The 20,698-nt window shown below is 38.1% G+C and overlaps 1 protein-coding gene across 5 annotated transcripts in view; it reads left to right on the top strand.

Annotated features, from left to right (window-relative positions):
• The window catches only part of BTRC (beta-transducin repeat containing E3 ubiquitin protein ligase), a 180,081-nt gene that overhangs the window by 11,383 nt on the left and 148,000 nt on the right, over positions 1 to 20,698 (top strand). The window contains exon 2 of one of the 5 annotated variants that reach the window (XM_063307061.1): positions 11,168 to 11,236. The exons of 3 other annotated variants lie outside the window; for them this stretch is intronic. In XM_063307061.1, coding sequence (XP_063163131.1) covers positions 11,168 to 11,236 — 69 coding nt within the window. Of the gene's footprint in view, positions 1 to 11,167; positions 11,237 to 14,575; positions 14,635 to 20,698 lie in introns of those variants that run through there. One more of the 5 variants, XM_063307063.1, reaches the window with a different exon arrangement.

The following is a 20,698-nucleotide window of genomic DNA, read 5'->3' as shown; positions in this document are numbered from 1 at the left end:
TGGATGCATCTTGCAGTATGTAAGGATGATGTGTATGTCAATTACTTAAATTTGCATCTGATGAAAGGTTGCATAGTTGCATAATTCTATTGAATGAAATATTTTATTTTGAAGTATTTATTTTAGGAAATCCACAAAACTTAGAACAGTTCCTTAAACTGGTTTTGGATTATGTTGTAACCACAATTTTCAAGGATACTATGGATGAGTTTAATGTCCAACGTGTATATTTGAGTAAACTTTCAAATTGCAGATATGATCCTTAAAAGCACAGTAGAATAGCCTTGGCTGGAATTTTGATTAAATATAATCTAAAGTGCACTGCATGTGTCTGCATCAAAAATGAATTTCTTTTTCCAAAGTAGCTTCAAGTGGTTCTGTTAAATGTAGGAATGTTCTGATGATTATCTTTTTAATTAAAATGAGAAATCTTTGTTTAAAGTGGCTTTCTTTTTTTTTAACGGCCTCTTACAGTCTCTATAACAATCATTTCTTAAGTCTGAACGTTTTTAATTCCAGGAATCCATTTATATAAAACTATGTTTAGACTTAATTAAAGAACAATTTCTTACAAAGCTTGTAAATAGCCAGGAAAAAGGGAAGGACAGAAAATAAAACTGACATTCATGCACAACAAACTGATTCTTACAAGGTATGTAATACGCTATAAAAATACAATAAAGCCCTTTTTATAAGAGTTCATATTTTCTTATCCTTGTTTTCAAAGGTATTTAAGAAAGATATCAAAGTTCTGTGACTCAACATCTGTTTTCCTGAATGGACCAGCAGCTATTTCAGGTTTCACATAATTAGCAGCGCACACAGCTAAACTGCATTTGTTTAGATGTCTAATTAAAAATACCTTTGCAACACATTGCTAAATTTCTTGTAATGTTTTAGTTTTATCAGTGTTGAATGCCTTTTTAAAAAAGAAATTAAGATGTGGGTAAGTGAATAGGAAGACATGTATTACACAGTCAGGACCAGAAATATTGGAACAAGGATAACTGTTTTGGCATTTGGCCTCTGTACACCACATTGAAGTTGAAAGGAAACACACCCAGATGGGAGCGAAGTCAGGACTTTCAGCTGTCATTCAAGGGGTTTGACGAAAGTAGGAAACTAACTATTCAGGAAGTACAGCCAGTGGCACATACCCCCGCCCCCATCATTGGTGGCTCATAAGTAATAGAACACACCAACATATCTCTGATGGGTTTATTTTGTTTTCTCAGCCTAACGATGACCTCCTTCACTCGCATGGACACCTCTTTGGATCTCATGTTGAGAGTTCCAGTGAACAGCTACCAAATGCAAATGTAACACTCAGAACCACCTCCAGGCCTTTTATCTGCTTGATTGGTCATGGGGTACCCAACAAACAGGCCACACCTGGCCATGCAGCTTCTTGTCAGCCAATTGCTTTCTATTACTTTTGAACCACCAACTATGGGTGTGTGTGTATGCCACTGGCTGTACTTCCTGAATGGTTATTGCCCCACTTTTGTCAAACCCCTTGAATGACAGCTGAAAGTCCTGACTTCGCTCCCATCTGGGTGTGTTTCCTTTCAACTTCAATGTGGTGGTGTACAGAGGCCAAATGCCAAAACAGTTATCCTTGTTCCAATATTTCTGGTCCTGACTGTACTTCTAGGCTTCAGATTTTCTATTCTGAACTGAAGTTTTGTAAATAACAAACTTAAAACAACAAAATAAATAAAAATCTTGAATTTCTGAAAAAAGTGAAAAGGTGAAAGGTCCCCTGTACTAGAGGGGACGCGGTGGCGCTGCGGGTTAAACCACTGAGCTGCTGAACTTGCCAATCGGAAGGTCGGAAAATCGGCGGTTCGAATCCGCATGACGGGGTGAGCTCCAGTTGCTAATCCCAGCTCCTGCCAAACCTAGCAGTTCGAAAACATGCAAATGTGAGTAGATTAATAGATACCACTTCGGTGGGCAGGTAACGGCGTTTCGTGTAGTCATGCCGGCCACATGACCACGGAAGTGTCTATGGACAAACGCCGGCTCTTGGCTTTGAAATGGAGATGAGCACCGCCCCCTAGAGTCGGACACGACTGGACTTAATGTCAAGGGAAACCTTTCCCTTTACTACCCCTGTGCTAGAGATTAAAAATTCTAGTAGCAGCTTTGTGAGGTTATCTCCTTTCTTTACCATTTCACAGACTGCATCTTTATATACACCACTCCTGAGCATACTTTCCCTTTTGACCCAAATATCTTTTGTTGGAGACAACTCTGCTAACGAAGTTATGGAGCATCCTATGTTCTTTTGTCGCACTTCCTTCAAAAAGTTGAAAATATTTCTAGAATCTAGCAGTCTAGTATGATTTTATTTTTGTAAATTAGATAGTAAGACTTATCACACTGATTATTTAGATGTGGGTATCTCTGGGTTTTGGAGGAGGGTAAATTAAGACTTTTGTCATGTGGTAAGACAAGTCTATCTTGTGTTGTCAATGACTGATATCAGATTAGTACTGTGGTGTTTATTATAGGATGGCATATGAGTGTTTTTAGTCTTTCCCTGGTCAAAGCATGTTGCAGTTAACCCATTTCTATCATCTAACAGTTTAGTGCTCTGCTGTTAACCGCATCTGATAGTGGTGTTTGTTTATTTATAACAGCTAGGTTGATTGTTTGACATCTTAAGTCAGTCTGTAGCCATTGAGATTACATATATAAATAAGTCTACAAAGTGTTACTATTCTGCTGCATTTAAAAACACTCTAGTTTTTTACTCAGAAGAAACAGAGAAAATAGAATGATTGCATTCAGCCTTTCTGTCTAAGTTAGGAGCAGACTCCAAACATGTGAGCAGGTTTGTTTTCAGTGCTGGATATGAGTGGGATTTCTTCTTTTCCGTGACCAGACTAGAAAGTTACACTGGGCTGCTGGAGAAAAGGAATGAGTGGTATTGTTTTCTCTCTTTCTGGCAATGTATAGACCAAGTGAATGTTTAAGTGCCAGACTGGTTTAAGCTGCATGAAAATCCTGATTTGATCAAATAGATAATTACAACATGCCTTGACTAAGGATCAAAATTGTCTTAATAGTCTATATGCATATGCATTAATAGTCTATATGTTTTAATATGTTTGTCTACCTGATTAAATTTTTTTTGAAAGGTTTTATTCAGGTTACAAGCAAAAATAGTAAAAAGCCACAGCTGTACTTCTAATGGGAGTACCATACTTGTTTTCTACTTGGTAATTCCTCCAAGCTTTAGGGAAGAGTAGGCTGTAAATATATGTGCTGAAAGTAGTGCTAAAATAAACATCATAATCTTATCACTGTGCTTTGAGAATATGTAATTGTCATATGTTAGTGTTCAGTGACAGATAAAAAATGTTGCTGGAAACTCAGTGTAAACAGATCCAGGTCCCTATATATCTGCATATATACATTGTTCTCTTGCACATTTTGGGAATTCTGTTTTGGAAGGAACTGTTTTAGCTGTGTACAAGAATTGGCTCCCTTAATAGTTGAAAGGAAGTTTTCCAGTGCAGTGAAGTTCTACAAATTATTAATTGGTTCCTTGTGCTTTCAAGTGCCATCATTTGATACACCGTACATTGCCATTTGAGAGCCTTTTAGTGGAATTTTCAGATGACGCTATGCTTGGAATGGTCAGTGGCAAAAGATGACAAGGATGCCAAAGAACACGCTGGTTGGATGTAATCAAAGCAGACACAGGCCAAAATATAAAGCAACTGAAAGAAGCTGTACAAGATTGGAAATATGGAGAGAGCTGGCTTATGGAATCGCCAAGGGTCAGATACGACTGAATGGATGATTCGATTCGGCATTGCCATAGCATGACAGCCTTTATATATATATTATATATATATATAAATTAATGGTATAACTAACATGCACACTTTTAAATCTTTGAATTTATATAAAATTTAAGTAATAAATGCTTTGTGTCTTCATTCTAAGGTTTACAAACAGATTCTATTCTTCTGCTTGAGCTACAGTACAAAGGAAACGCAGGGATCAAGTTAACAATGTTTTGGAGGTTTTTGTTTTGTTCGCTTCATTAAATATATGCAATTAGTAAAAAGCAAATGGTGAATTTGCTAACACATCATTGAAGTATTTAGCTTCATGGATTGAGAAAAGTGGAATTAGTGCTCCATGCCCTCTCTTAGTATCTATACCATAGGCAATAGGAAGAATAGGTTGACCTTAATATTTGTTTCCACTAAATCGCCGCCTTGCAGCACTTAGTTTGTACTGAATGAAAAGCTTAATTTCACGCCCTGATTAGTGCTAGTATATGCAGGTGGATATTTATTTTATATGGCTAAGCAGGTCTTCCTTGGCAAATTATTCACCAGCCAGCAGCACTATAATTCCTCATGAGTAGTTAGTGCTAAATTATAGCTCTTGTTAGTGAGTAAATCAAAACAATACTGGATGCTAACCTTTTGACTAGGTAGGAGTGATGGGAAGGCAGAGGTAATAGACAAGCACAAGATTAGATTGAGGGGATGTGAAGGTAATAGAGTTTTCTTTGTATGTGAATGAAGAGCCTGGAAGAAGAGGTCTGGACGTTTTGGAAATCAGTGCATAGATGCTTTGGGTCAAAAAAGCAGACCTTATGTTCACTGTTGTGTGGGATTGGAAAGATTGCTCAGTGATCCCAGAATAATTTTTTATGTTTTGTTTTGTTTACAATAGATAGAAGATTTATCTGTGACTTTTTACAACTGAATCTGAGAGAGATCACTTCCATTTCTTTATTCCAAGAGATCTTACTTAGTTTATATCATTTGTTTTATTATGTATATATAGCAGGAGAAGGGAGCATTCCTGTTACAGGTTACTGCAAAGTTAACTTGCATTAGAATTATAAACAAGTTGGATTTTGTACTTTTATTAGGGGCAAGCAAAATGCAAATAAGAGTGTGCAAACTTTTGACTTTGTAATTCTTCATCAGGCTAGCTGATATGCAAAGAAAGGGTTAGGAGAAGAAAAATAAAGCTCTCTTCCTAGTTAGAAATATCTATACTTCACTTAAGGTAAGAAACAAATCTGAATTACAGTGAACGGTTCTGTTTTCCGAAATGGGAAGGGAAGAGATTATACTTGCTATTTTGCTGGTGAATGCTGTGAAATTTGAAATTGATACTGAGGTATAAAATCTATTTTCTCTTTCTTTCCCTCTTCTTCCCCTCCACCCAATCTTAGGTACTAAAATAATGCTTCCTAAACATTGCCTAATCTGTCACCTCCCCAAGCTAAATCTAAACAGACCTCATGCTTGTAACATACCTTTTTCTTCCTTGCTTTTTATATCTTCTAATCTGCTGAAGAGTATTGGAGAACTCAGAGAAGTTGTGGCATTTTGGTTAGTTGCAAGCAAGTATTGCTCAACTTGGGAGCCAATTTGGTGTAGTGGTTAAAGCATCAGGCTAGAAACCAGGAGACTGTGAGTTCTAGTCCTGCCTTAGGCACAAAGCCGGCTGGGTGACTTTGGGCCAGTCACTTTCTCTTAGCTCTAGGAAGGAGGCAATGGCAAACCACTTCTGAAAAAACCTTGTCAAGAAAACTGCAGAAACTTGTCCAGGCAGTCTTTGATAATTGGACATGATTGAACAGATTAAAAAAAAAATGCCCAACTATAGAGTTGGATTATTTTTGTTTTAATGAAGCAGAGTGAACATTTATATTTGTTTTTTAAGCATGTGATGTTACATTGCTGAGGCAGCTGATTTCTCACAGTAATTGAAAGTGCTTTCTTGTGTTTCTTGTTCAGTCAATTTTCTCTAGATCTCTTTGCAAATAATATTTTCTCTGAGTTGGACCTTTTTTTAAAGGGTGTTGTAACCACAGCTGATCTAGGCATAAGTGGTAAAGTCCACTCTGTGGGGCTTGAGTCAAGCATTTGTCAAAGTTCATTCAGAGATTTTCTTACAGATTGTCCTAAACATTCCAGATCTTGGGTATGATAATGTATATGCTGCAGAACAGAATATTACTTTTAGCTTAACCTTTACCTTTTGACCTGTGTAGCATGTCCTAAAATGTTTCTGATTGGTGTAATTAAGATCCAGCTAGCTTTAGCAAATAAGAATGAGACATCTCTAAGTAAATTGTTTTGGGAAACCTGAGGCAGCCATTTAGATTTCTCACTTTAATAAATACAAACAATACAACCTAATTCTCATCTTTTTGCAGACCTAGTTTTTATCATTCTCAGTCACAACCATGTAATTAAAAGATGCCAACAAATGGAATGTGAGATGGAAGGACATATACTCCACAGAAGTAGGATATGTAACATATTATCTATAAGTTGTGTTAATAGAAGATATTACTGTTTATTTTCATGCCAGAAATAATTATTACTGTATTCCATTTAGAAGTATTCAAATGTTTTATAAGAGTATATAAGTAATTGAACAAATCACTGTGAGAAATTACCTCTAAATTGAAACTTTCAGTGATGTCCTCAAATACCAATTGGCTGTTGGGCAGCTTAAAAAGAATGTGGATGCCATCCCTGCTTTGTAGATAGGAAAGAGGAAGCATAGAAGAGTGTCAATATTTCTACAGAGCCTTAAATACACTAATAGTGAAGACATTCTTGTCTTTGCTTTCCTAGCATCCTTCTGTTCCTTTAACTATGGTTTGGTTAATTTTACAATTGGTTACCCACCTGTTATAACATTTTTTATCATTAAACAAAATTAATTTTAAAAATGGTCTGGTGCTGTCTGCTTTTAATGGAATTGGAGTTTCTTTAGTCCTATAATCTGCCTCATGAGGCTTGTCTGTCTTCTAGGAAGTGCAGCATTGCGTCATTAAAATATCACCCCCCGCTGAGAAAAACATCAGTCCTGTTCACTAAATGGCAATGCTGAAGCAGTGACAAGTGTTTCTAAAAACTGTATTAAAAATTCATTTATTCTTAGCTAAGCATTTAGCTAAGTATAAATGAATTTAACAAATAATGGAGAATAATAAATTAGTGTGTTCTTGTTAACAAACATGTCTGTGCAAAGGACTACATAAAAATAATAAATGTTCTTCCATCACAGCAGTAGTTCTGTGGTACCAAAAGGAAGCTGCAGTTCTGATTTCAGTAGCTTTGGAATGGAGTGCCTTGAAGCAGGATTGCTAAAGGTGAATAGACTTCCTTAAAGAATTATGTGATCAAAATCATATTGCCATGTTCATTTGACATTGGTCACCTAAAGCAGGATATTTTTCATAATCGGTAGCCCCCTGACTCTCATATCAAAAGAATAACACTGTAAGGTTAATGTCAGCCACATTTTTTTTTTGCTCTATATATGACGCCAGTGTTGGCCCCATAATTTTCTCAGCTGGCTTTATTTATCCTTTCTTATGTGTGGAGAGGCAGATATTTAAGAACCTTTCTTGCACAGAAAGCCTTATTCTTTCTTGCTACATAATTAGCACTTGTTTATGACACAACCTCTGATTTGATTTTTAAAACAAATTGCACAGTAAAGAAGCTGATATTTAAACTGTATGGTAACCATGGCTCCAGCTGTGATTCAAATATTGTAAGCCTTCAGGGGTTGCATTAGGCTTAGAAAATAGGAACTGAGGCCTGTAATTTAATGTCTGTCTTTTAAAAACTGCATTTTTTTAAGAGAGAAAAGAAATGCATTCCATAGAATTTAAAATATTGACTCATTCTGAGAAAACAGCCTTTTCAAACCTCACTAGAGACTACTCAGATCCATTAAGTTAACAGTGGAAGAAGAAGCAAAGGAAGGCAATAAAACAAAAAATCCGTTAAAGTTGCAGGGAAATGGTGGCCAGTATGAAATCTGTGAGTGAGATAATGGCTTTAGAACACTGGGAGGGAGAATGTTGAGAAGGCAACCTTAGAAATAGGGTAAAATATTCAAAACAACGTTTGAGTTTTAGTGTAAAACTGAAATGCTGAAGGTAGTTCAGCTGGATAATACTGAATTGTATTGGCGATAAATGGAATCATGCTTGTAAAATTTATGTAGAAAGGTTGCGTTTCAATTTCTGCACAAAACAATTACGTTGACATGGTTAAGAAACTTTGAGGAATTGTTGTCAAGATGCCTTGGGATTCTAAAACACAGCAGCATTTCTTTTACAATAATTACATGGGAATGTTGAGTTCTTAACAGGCAAGAAACTTTGCAGTTTTGAAAAATGTGACATAACAGAAAACCCTGTCCAGCCAACTCCTTTTTTTTTTTTTAATGAAGTTAGTTTTATTACTCTGCTTTCTGCTCCTTTTCTTAAGAGTGGAATCATGACACAATCTCTCCTCACATATCCTATTTCTGTTGATTAAGTGTTTTAGTCGAAAATATACAGACAAATATATGCAGGAACACTTCTTGTGAGATTCAGACAATTTCTGTGCATGTTTAAAAGCATTTTTTCTAAATTATCTTGGAAATCTGAATTGAATCAACCTGATTTTATTCAGATCTCAGAACTGAAATCAGATAAGTTTTTAAAAATCAAACAGGCAGTTCCAACTGCATTATAAAATCAGATAGAATCAAACCTGTGATTCAAAATGAATTTTGACTGTTTGACACACCAAGGTAGCTCAGCATCTTTATAATAAGAAAAACACATTACCATTCTTAATCTTGGGGTCCTAGGGTGGTGCCAACAGGTCCCAGGATTCCCACGGACACACTAGTTTCTCTGATCCATCTGAGTTTAAGGTTTGAATAGACTTTCATAATGAAACCATTTTTTCAAAAGGAACTAAACGTGCTACCAAGCAGCAATTTCAAATAGCTTTTTTATTTACAAGGACATCCCTGGACCCCATAGGCTTCCTTAGAAAATAAAAAATTAAATGGCTGTAAGTCACCACTTTTTAAAGAAATTTAAAGTGTGAACCAGAAAGCTAACTAATGCAAGCTGTTGGTGGTATGCTGCTTTCTGCAGTGGTGGTGGAGGGGTTCTGAGAAATAGATTCACAAGTTTGCCTTCTGATAAATGGCTGTTTTGTGACTATACCCACTGTGGTAGCTAGTTTGAGAATAGCCAAACCCCACCTCCACAGCAATCATTTTATGACATGAGATAGTCCCAGCATCTGTGCCTACCATCCCCAAAAGGTTAAAGAATCCTATTTTGTATAATGCTTTTCATTAGATGTCCACATGCATTCTCATACTAATTCCAATGTTGTTATTAATTCCAATGTTATTTAGATAGGATAGAAGATAAAAAGATCAGCAAGTCTACCAAGTGACTTCATGGCTGAGCTGAGTTTTAGTTCATTCTCTGAACTGATGGGTTTCAAATATACAGTATATCTTACATACCTTTCATTTGGCAGAACTGCTGCATAATGTCTACATTGTAAAAGATTTTGAGCCATATCCTAGTATTTGCAGTCAATTCACATGTTATTCTACGTAGATCCTTGGGCCTTGTTTTTGTTCATATAAATTGAGGTGTGCCCTAGAACTCACTTTAACTCTATAGTAATTCTGTATTACAGATAAATATTGTTAGTTCCCCAGAGTCATGTATTTGAGATGGGTGGCCATATAAATCTACTAAAAAATAAAGGAAAAGGGGGGGAAAACTACAAAAAGAGGATTGTCTCATTGCTGTAAATCTAATTGTGCCTCCTAGTACCTCATCTGGGAAGGGAAAAACTAAACTGCCTCATTAAAAAGTTGCCAAATGAAGCTATATGTGGATAAAGTGTATTGGGGGACATGGCACTCATAAGCAAAGAGTCATCTTTAAATACAGTGCATACAGTATTGCTATTCCTAGTCTATTGCGTGCTAATAATACAAAGTAGCACGCTAACTTTGGTATCATGACGTGTACTGTATCCAGTACATGAAAAATGTATTCAGTGGTGCCAAATCTGCTGCATAGCCTTTTCCTTCCACACCATGTTATTGTGCGCATGATCTCAACTCTAGAAGGATTTAAGCAAACACTCTATGATTAAAAGCACTGCCATTTTTACCAGTTTGATAATATAAAATGTTGTTTTTGTACCAGTGGGTCCCCACCCCCCAGTTAGGGCTGTGGTGATGGAAGATGTGGTAGAAGTGGTCCAAAAGAGTGACCTGAAGGTGCCTGGTTAACTTAGCTGGATGTAATATAATTCTGTACTAACAATAAAAACTCCTCTGACAAGTATCTGGATGGGAGTCTTCCTGAAAACTCAGAATAGGCCTCTGCTCCTTGTAAGAAAATAGGGTAACAGAGAAATGGAACAGGGAAAGGGTAAAGAAAGTCTACTCAAGGTTGCACTAAGAATTGGCTTTTGCTTTTCGTAATAGTATATAGAAGCTTGTTGGCTTTTTCAATCAATTTGTTTATTAAAGTTACAGCTTTTTTTTCTACAAAATATACCTGCTTGTTATATGCTACAGATTTACTGAAACATCAGTTACCAATTGCGATGAGGAAAAAAATGATGAAACATGCATTGTATCACAATTTAACACAGCCCACCCTTTCATCAGATGCAAATGCAGAAGACATTTGAGTCATTATGTCACAGTGCATTTAATCCCCCCCCACCCCCAATGTCTGTGTATTAGCTGTAGAGATACTTGATGGTCATGGATTGCCTTCTTCTATTATCTGGCCTGTTTAAAGTATGTCAGACATCCAAACATCACTAATGCATTACTGGAGTTTTGCAAGTACTATGTTTTCATATTTTGGGGCAATGTGATCATCAGTTTTCAGAACCTGTCCAAGTTACATTTGTGCTGAAAATGTCTTATATTGGGCTGCAAAAAGCATGAAGCTGCTTCACTTGGGACATAAGATGGGGAATGTTCCCATATCATTGGGGAATGTTTGCTCCAAGTCAGATTAGATGCAGAGTATGTTGAAGTGGAAGATACTCATATGTCCCTTAATATAATCTTTAGTACCAGTTTTAGTGCCAGAGCTCTACTGTACTGATAAATCCATTTGGGATGGCTGCCTTTACAAAATTTTGAGGTTTTTTTCTGCAACTATAGTTCTATTACTATAGGGTATTTTGCACTTAACTTGTACCTTACTTGAAAATTAAATCAGAATATATGTGTTTGGTGTTTATTATCACCTGGAACAAAACCTAGGCTAGCCAGGTCCCAATATAAAAGGAGGTCTCTTATGTCTATTCTTTCCTAGCCAAGAATACACATGCCTAAAGATGGATTCCAGCTTACATCTTCTGGATACCAAGCATGGCTAAAGCAGGTTGGACTGTATTACTGTTTCTTATTTATTGTGAGGGCTTGCACTAGAATCATGTGCTTGTTTCATTAGTAAAGTATATACAGAATTCAACACTCATACTATTCTATAATCAAATACCAATGCCTTTTCTATGTTCATGTGCATTTTATGTCTGCATGTTGTGTTCATTTCCTCTTCTCATGAGTAAAAGTTCAAATGAGGATCATCAGAAGGGACAGTGGAACAATACATAGAAAGATCAGAAACAACTTAAATTGCTAAATTAAAATTAACCTTCAAGTGTGAAGATCTGTAGTGGTGGTAATAACAGGGAGGGCAATGGGTTAATACACAGGAGACTTACATCTAGAGCCTAATTCAGATTTGATTGGGTAAAACAAGTGTGGACATTTGCTCGTATCCCATAACAATCCTGCAGTTTGACACAATGTGACACTGTTGGGAGTCCCTGCTCAGATGTAGTCTGGTGCTATATTACTTTGGTGATTATTAAAGGCCAAGCTTTAGATGTTTCGGCAGTCTGGCTCTAGCAATTGCTGTCAGCATCTTAAAGCAAATCTAGTATAACAATTCTCCCCAAAGAATCCAGCTTTAAACTTTGCATGTGTGACACATGCATGCCTGTGATAGATAGTAATTTTTGTGGAAAAATGCAGTAGAGATGAAAAGTTGCTCCATTGTTGAAAGTAGGAATTATGTCATGGTATTGAAAAAATAAAACAATGAAGATAAACACATAACTATGTTTCTGATTAATGAACGTGCTAAAATGAATGTGCTCTTTGGAGTTCTGATGAAGCAAATTGATTTGAAAAACCCATTAAATTAAGCAGGAGGATATAAAATAAAGAAAATTAAACATACTTTTAAATGAAAGGATAGAGTTTTTGAATGTTTCAGTGATTTTTTGATTTCTTATACTTGGCTCTAGAATCAGGAGAGTAGATTGAAGACCCAATTATTGAATGTATAAAATCTTCTGGAATGGTATGAAGAATTGCCAAGGGAATATGGGATTCTCTCTTTCAAAAATAGAACCTAGTTGTAATAAAATTAAATGAAGTTTACATACCTTACCTTAAAAGATAGATAAACAAATTGAGCTTACCTCCTGGTGAGTGCATGGGTGCATCCCTGCTGTTTTCTTGGCAACAGTATAGGAAGTAGTTTGCCACTGCATTTTTCTGGGATGTTTTTTTCAGCATCCCAGTCCAGCATACAGCCCTGGAATTCCCTGGTGGTCTCCTAGTCAAGAGTTAACCAGGCCTGATCCTGTTTAACTTTCTCAGCCAGGTGCTGCCACCTGCTGAGCCATAGTACACCTAATAATCAGGTAACCTGCAGTGCTGTTTCCAGTGAAAGCTCAGATAATGGTGCTAGAATATAATGATAGTGCAGAAGAAACAAATTTATTAGTAAATAGAATATGTTTTTATTATATTCCATAACTAGGCTAGTAGAATGACTATGAGTTGATCATGTAATAAATTAGTTATCTTTTTTTTTCTTTTCAAGACTATTTTGGCTTAAATCAGTAGGATCAGAAGAATTTTGCTTAAATCAGTGGAATATAAATCTGCATATTAATTTGAATTAATCAGGTTAAATCACAGTTGAAGTCTTTACATTTCCTGACTTTATGACCACATTACTTGCCTAAGCTACATTTTTATAAGAATGGCTGTCTCTGAGTTTACCCATTCACCGTTAAAAACTGTTCCAATTCCTGTATTTAATATGAATATAAATAAGTTGCTTGATGAAAATTTAAATTTACACATTTCTTTTTAAAATATATACTGCACATAGCTGTTTTTGTGATAATAAATTCGTTGATGCTTTAATAGTGTTTAATATAATGTTTAATGCATGGTTTGCAACTGAATGTGTATTTTCCCTATTCTTTTCAAAGAGTTTACACATTTAGTGAGTAATGGCAATAACTCATGCACCTTTAGCATGTGTTAAATGCAGTCTTAGTAGGGAGTTATTTTTATAGCTAGAGAGAAAGCAATACTCCAAGGATTCTACATAGTCCTCATATTGAGCCAAAATAAATGAGTAAAAAGGTTGAAACTATTTGCAGTATTTTATTTGCAGCATGGAAAGTTTTCCTCCTCTTTCAGGTATTTTTCAGCAGTGCCTACAAATATTTTCAAATACTGCTTTTTCCAATATTTTTAAAACAAATATTTTTGTTGCTTTTTCCTGTATACCTGTTCTTTGTCCCCATCTCTCAATTGGCTTTGTTTGTAATATTGTTATGTAGCAGAATATGATTAGCAGTATTGCATAGTAATGTCCTTTTCAGAAATCCTGGTTAGCTTGATCATTTATGCATTGTGGAAGAAAGCACTAATTAGAAAGGAAAGAAGGAAAGAAAATTGTATGATGGAAAGGGAATGAATATTATTTATTTATTTATCTATTTAATTTTTATCCCGCCTTTATTATTTTTATAAATAACTCAAGGCAGCGAACAGACCAAGTACTTCTTCCTCCTCCTCTTTTCCCCACGACGACAACCCTGTGAGGTGGGTTGGGCTGAGAGAGAGTGACTGGCCCAAGGTCACCCAGCTGGCTTTTGTGCATAAGGTGGGACTAGAACTCACAGACTCCTGGTTTCTAGCCCAGCACCACCACCACCACCACCTCCTCCTCCTCCTTATTATTATTATTATTATTATTACCCTTAACAAATTTTTCATGATTTTTTAATACCTCTCCAGCCCATTAATTCTTTTCAAATAAAATATGGAAATAAGGGACTGTTTAAGATAGTATGAAGAAAAAAAAAATTACACGTAGCATTTTTGACGAAGCCTTTAGCAGTTGAAAATCTTGGTTTATGTGCAAACTGTTTTCCAAATTATCTCTTTCATTGGCGGCAGTGTTTTCTTTTTGCATTACTCTCTATTGATCTAATGTCTGATTTATACATTAAATATAAGTATCATAATAAAAGTGTATTCAAGTGATCTTAAACTAATTTATATTGTAAATAAGATGGAAGAAAATGGATTTCTGCAAGTCTGGTCATGCACTGTAAATAATAATAAAGCTGACCATTTTATTTTTTAAAAATGACGAGATTTGAATAATTTCAGCCGCTTAAATTCAGAAAAACTGTTGAGTAAAAGCTGTGAGGGGTCAGGCATATTGATATTACTACCCTTAGTAGTAGGCTTTTACAGAGAGTAATATACTAAAGTGAAGAATATTAGCTACCAGAAAAAAAAAGTCTCTCCTCACGTTTTATGAGCATAACCTTTGGAGAGAATTAGGCATCCATACTTCTTTTTATGATCTTGATCATGACTTCTTTTCCTTCAAATGGATGCAATGTCCATTGGCCAGTAACGTACCATCCTCAGCATGCTGATGTCATTTTTTTAACAGTGAGTGTCCATTGGGATAAATGTTGTTATGTATTTTAATAGTCTATGCTAAAGATGCTTGCCTTTTTCCTTGACTGAACGTTTAAAAACCTGGTGGTTGAAGCTGAGTTATGAAATCATAGGTTTTGTTCAGACATGATAATAAGCAATAGAACTCAACTATTTTTTTTAATGTCTGAATTAATAGAGTGGTATTGACTAGCAAACAGCATTAGCGACAATAGTTTGAAGTGAGTTAAATCATAATTAGTACTAATTATGGTTCAACATGATGCCTGAATGGAAACATCTCAGTTACAGACATTACTGCAACATCAGAATATGTAACTTTATGGAAAGGGAAATGCAGATGTTAAATTGATTGCTGTGAGGATGGAGAATGTCAGTAATCAGCAACCTTAAACCAGGGTTTTCTATTGAGCCATGATTTAGGTTACTTATTTATCACAAATGTCTTAATGCTGCTTTAATCATTTGGTTTCTACACAACCCAGCAAAATACAACACAACAATCAACAGTAATCGTCAAAATATATATTAATGCAATCCAGCAATCATAGTATCATAAGGCATAGCACTGTAAATCATCAGAAAAAAAAAAAACATCACACATTCAGATACCTCTAAAGCAGTGCTTCCTAAACCTGGATAAATTACCCAAAATTCAGTAAAAGTGGTTTTTTTGGGGGGTAATGACACGAAAACCATTAAATTGACTTAAAGTGTTTTACCTACATTGGATAAAAAGGACTTTCTGATAAGCGATTTTGGGTAATGAAGGAAAAAGTTTGGAAGCAAAACTTAGCAAGCACTTTTTGCCTTGGATTGGCAGACTGTGTTAGGAGGAAGCAGTCTTACAGGTAACTAGCCCCCAAGCCATGCAGGATTTAAAGGTGATAATTAGCTCCTTCAGTTGCACCTGGAAACTAATGTAGTTCCCTCAACATTGGTGTTACATGGTAATTCCAGATAGACTTGGTCAGTATGTAGGCTGCTGTATGGATGGATGATATTCTAGAGGTGACAGACTCGTCCCTGGGGGAGTTGACGACCGACAGGAAGCTCTGGCGTGGGCTGGTCCATGAAGTCATGAAGAGTCGGAAGCGACTAAACAATAAACAACAACAAAACAGTTTCCAAATGGTCTTCAAAGGTAGTCTCCTGAAGAGCATATTATTCTAGTCTATCTGTGAAGCACTGAGGTGATGAATGACTGTTGTCAGTGTTTTCTGCACTGGAATGGTTGCAACTGGAGCACCAGCCAACTCTGTGCAAGGACCCTCCTGACCATAGCTTCCACCTGCTGTTCCAGCAGAGCTGAGAGTCTAGGAGCACCTCTAGAATCTCTTGGCTTCTGAACCGAAAGCCACTCCCTCTTGCTGAGTTAAGTCTCCGTCTGTTTCTCCCCATCCAGATCCTTATAGCCTCCAGACACCAGGGCAAGGCTTCCAGTCATCTCCTGGACAGGCTAAAGTAGAGATGTGAAGCTGGTTATCATCAGTATATTTGTAATACTGAACCCAAACAGTCTTCCTTCAGTGGCCTTGTATACTTGTTAAATGGAACTGGAGATTAGTATCCCAACTTTAGCAGGTGGTCCAGAATAATAGTGTGGAATTGAAGGCTGCCAAAAAGACTATTAGAGTTACTTTCCCTCCATCTAAACCCCATTATAGGTCATCAGTAAGATCAGTGCATATGGTTTCTGTCCCATGCCCAGGACAGGAAAGGGTTGATATGTTTCTTTCAGAGCCTTGGTAGTTGATGGCCACCTTCCCTAAAAAAAGGTTAGAAACTAGACAGCAGTTGCCCAGTAGAGCTCAGTTCAGGGTCATCCCCTTAAGGAGAAGATACACCAATGCCTTCTTCAAGAGCATCACCTCCCCCTCCTTGTAAGCCATGACCCAGCTTCCCATCATCTCCCTGGCATCATGTACCAACTAGCTGGGATGGATCAAGTCCACAAAGTGGCAGAGCTCATCTCACCAAAGACTCTGTTCACTTCCTCAGGATCAATATTGTTAGATGTTATTTTTGGCATCTCCTCAGAGGTGAGTCTTTTCTCCTGAAATAGTGGTCTGTTAATGGCTTTTCTTCCCCAAAATGGTTTGAGTCACTTTTAAAAAGGCCATTGGACAGCCCTCTGCAGACACAATGAGGATGGAATTGTAGTTTCGCTTCACTGCCTTTTTTGCTGCAGCGTAGGCCTGAATTGAGGGACTCGGTGGCGCTGCGGGTTAAATCGCTGAGCTGCTGAGCTTGCCAATTGGTCGGCGGTTTGAATCCGCGTTACGGGGTGAGCTCCTGTTTCTAGTCCCAGCTCCTGCCAACCTAGCAGCTCGAAAACATGCAAATGTAAGTAGATTAATAGGTACCGCTTCGGTGGGCAGGTAACGGCGTTCTGTGTTGTCATGCTGGCCACATGACCATGGAAGTATCTACAGACAAATGCCGGCTCTTCGGCTTTGAAACAGAGATGAGCACCGCCCCCTACAGTAGAGTCGGACACGACTGGACTTAATGTCAAGGGAAACCTTTACCTTTACCTAGGCCTGAACTAGGTCATGTATCTGTATCCAGTTGGATTTATTCTTTGACTTTTTCCAGTGATGCTCTACATGGCTCCTGTGATGGTACGTCACCTGGAGATCTTCACATTTAGTATATAGGGAGATACCACTTATGGAACGAGCCTATCAAGAGGCCATGTCACCAAAGGCTGGCCAGGATCCCACCAGAATGACACTTCGTGTTTCTGGGAAACTGCACAACTGTCTTCTGAAAGCCAATTGGATACATCACACCTTGGGGCAGACCAATCTAATTTGTCTTACCTCCCTGTGATTTGTGTGTGACAAAGTTGCAGTTCTTATATATCCCTTTCCTACCCAAGATTATGTCTCAACTGTTACTAGGTCTTGTATAAACCAAATCTAATGAGTGTACCCTCTCCTTATCTGTTAGATAGTGACTTGGAATAAATATGACTATGTAATGATTTGGTAGAAATCCATGGTTGTCATGGTATCCATGAAATCCAAACTGCCTTTGGACAATACCATCAGCCGAAGTGTCTCAACCCGTAATGCTGAAGTGAGGTTGAGTAGTTTGGGTAGGGATGCTGCTGTGCAGCTATGAAGACAGTACAAGAGAGGCATCCCAATTTGTCAGAACTGAACATGTAGGCACCAATAGAACAGAGCTTCTAGTGACCATCAGTGTCTCCCAGTGGGCAAATGCCATTCCAGCTCTTTCCCCCAAATCTTGGAGTTGAGGCTGATGCAATACCTGAAATCATCTCAGAAGCACTCTCTCATCCTTGCCAGTCCAAGTTTCAGTAATGAATGCCATGTTAGCCTCTCTTACTCAGATTGTGGATGATGATGGTCTTATTACAAATAGACCTGCATTCTATAGCATCAACCTGATTGCCAAGTTGAGATTTGGGAGCTGGAAGAAGAGATTAGTTTCAAGTTTCCAACTCTCCTTCTCCTGCAATAGCTTGCCCCCTGCCTCCCACAATATCTCCCTCTGTACTTCAATGATTCTCCCTTTGTTTATACCACATCTTACTATTTCTTCACCTCTCCCCAACTTTAGGAGGGACTGCATACTGGCATCAACATTCTCTCCTATAATTTCCAGTAACCCATAATGCACTCATCCACACTTAGTCTCTTAGTCCCCTTAGTTCACTTAGTTCTTTCTTAGTTCACTCATCCACAATCCCTCATCCTCTTCATCATTTATTCCTTTTACCCATTCCAGACCCTCCTCACCTCCCCCACTCTTACCCAGTCAAGTGGTTAAGCAGTTGCTTCCACCCATTGCCTGCCCTTGCTCTCATTCTGGGGAGGAGAGGGAATCTATCTTCATCCCTGTCTATCACTCAGGGTGCCAATCTTCTCAGGGACTGTCTGGCCTTCTAAAGGACAAGTGCCACTCCCCATCCTCCAATTCCTCCCTACTCTCTCCATTCTCACCCAGGATCATAGTTGAGTGAGTCTTTCACCCACTGCCCTCCAGAGGGTCCTTCTACCTCTGCCCCCTTTTTCCAATTTGGTTGCTGTAGTTCTCAGTCTCTATTCACTTTCTGAATCCTCCACAATCTTATCTCTCACTTTGCAGCAGTTCCTCAGCTCTTCCCATCCTATTCCTCCTTTACCCTGCAATCTTCCTCCTTTATTCCCACACTCCTAGGTCCACTGTTCTTCTTACTTCAATTATTCCCAGATAACGGTCTATTACAGTCTTCCTTTGTACTCTTGTCCTTTGATCCTCCAACCACAGTAACTTACCTTCTCTCTACCACTTTTTTGATCTCAACAAATACTCCACATCTTCTCTCCTTCAGGATACCCATTCCCCACTTTCCCAAACGTTCATTGTAAATTCCGTTCTTCCTCTTTCAAATCCTCGCACTTCAACTAGCAGCCTTCTCTCCCTATTTTAGTTTTGAGTTGCTCCCATCCTACATCTATTTCTTTCTGCCTTTGTATGGGTAAGCGTGCTCGGTTTTTCTCACCCTCCCTCTCTGGATCACAGTCTGGGATGCAAAGGCAGCAAGTCTGGGCTTCCAGCTTCTCTTCTAGTCTGCAAATGAGTCTTCCGTTATTCTTAGGCTGACCGTATTTCCTTGAGACAAAAACGGGACATTGGGATGGCAAAACGGGATGGGGGTTAAAAACGGGACATTGGGATGGCAAAACGGGATGGGGGTTAAAAACGGGACATTGGGATGGCAAAATGGGGTAGGGCTGGGCGACGGGCTGGATCGGCAGGCAGGAACTTCTCCTGTTTTCTCAGGCTGGGAATCTTTGGATTCCTTCATTTGAGAGAGGCAAGACTGGGCTGGAGAGTCTAATGAATGGTTGTCCCTGACAAGCCATTCCTCCTCTGGCTGTGCTTTTACGCTCTTTTCTTCCTGCTGTTTTAAGGCAGGAGCCAATCGGCTCACCCTTTGATCACCGCCTATCAGCTGATCCTGTTTTTTTCTTTTTAGGTTTCCTCCCAGGTTGAGCTCTGAGGCTTTTTTCCCGCCTTTCTGCTGAGCTCCCCTTCCTTCCATTCAAAGTCAGACTGCATTCTGACAGGTTCGCAGGAACTTTCAAATTTTTAAGTAAGGTTTTTAAGAAAACGGGACAAAATGGACATTTATATTAAAACAACAGGACGGTCTGGAAATGTTAAAGAAATGAGACTGTCCCATTCAAAATGGGACATATGGTCAGCCTAATTATTCTCCTGATGGCTACTGGAATCTGGTCCACAGGACTAGCAGACTAACTCAGCCATGGCTTCTCAGGTCACCATGGTTCTGTAGAAGGTACTGACCTTTTCCACTCCTCTGCCACCTGTGCTACCCAGGATTTTCCAGCGTGGCACACTTCTGTGGTTTCTGCGTGTCATCACTCCAGCTAGCACACACCTTTGACCAGGTCAGTTTGGTCTCACCTGTCTGCTTTGTTTCCTCCATTTCTGTGTCCTTTTCCCTTCAGCTAAGATTGCATCATTCTCACACTTAGTGCTTGAAAGGATTCTTTAACAGCCTTCAATCCCCAAATACTGGCCTACTGTTAGTATTTGGCTAAAACATTTTCCTTTCCTGCAGTGCCAGCTTAATATTGCCTATAAGATCCTTAGTGATAGGCTTTTCAGTGTAAACATTATTACTATTTTTTAAAGGAAAAAAATACAGGTAGTCCTCATTTAGTGACTGCCTTGTTTAACAACCATCCACAATTATGAAGGTGATAAAAAAGTAACTTTACAACCAATCCTTGCATTTACGACCTCCTCTGGTCTGTAAAGCAAAGGAAAACTGAAGATCATAAGCACAGTTGCAATTTCTCTTAGTGACTGTTCCATTTAATGACCAAGTTGCTGATCCCAGTTGTGGTCACCAAATGAGGACTACATATACATACTTTCCACAGGTCATCAAATTCACATATTGCACTTGGAGAATTTTTCCAATCTCTTGTTAAAGACACTATAACGGGCAGCTTTAAGTAAGTGCATCTCATTGAATGAATGAATGAATGGGGGGAGGGTGCTGAATATT

Source organism: Candoia aspera, chromosome 6 (assembly GCF_035149785.1).
Source record: "Candoia aspera isolate rCanAsp1 chromosome 6, rCanAsp1.hap2, whole genome shotgun sequence".
Classification (NCBI taxonomy): Eukaryota; Metazoa; Chordata; class Lepidosauria; order Squamata; family Boidae; genus Candoia; species Candoia aspera.
This window is presented reverse-complemented; position numbering and strand designations above follow the sequence as displayed.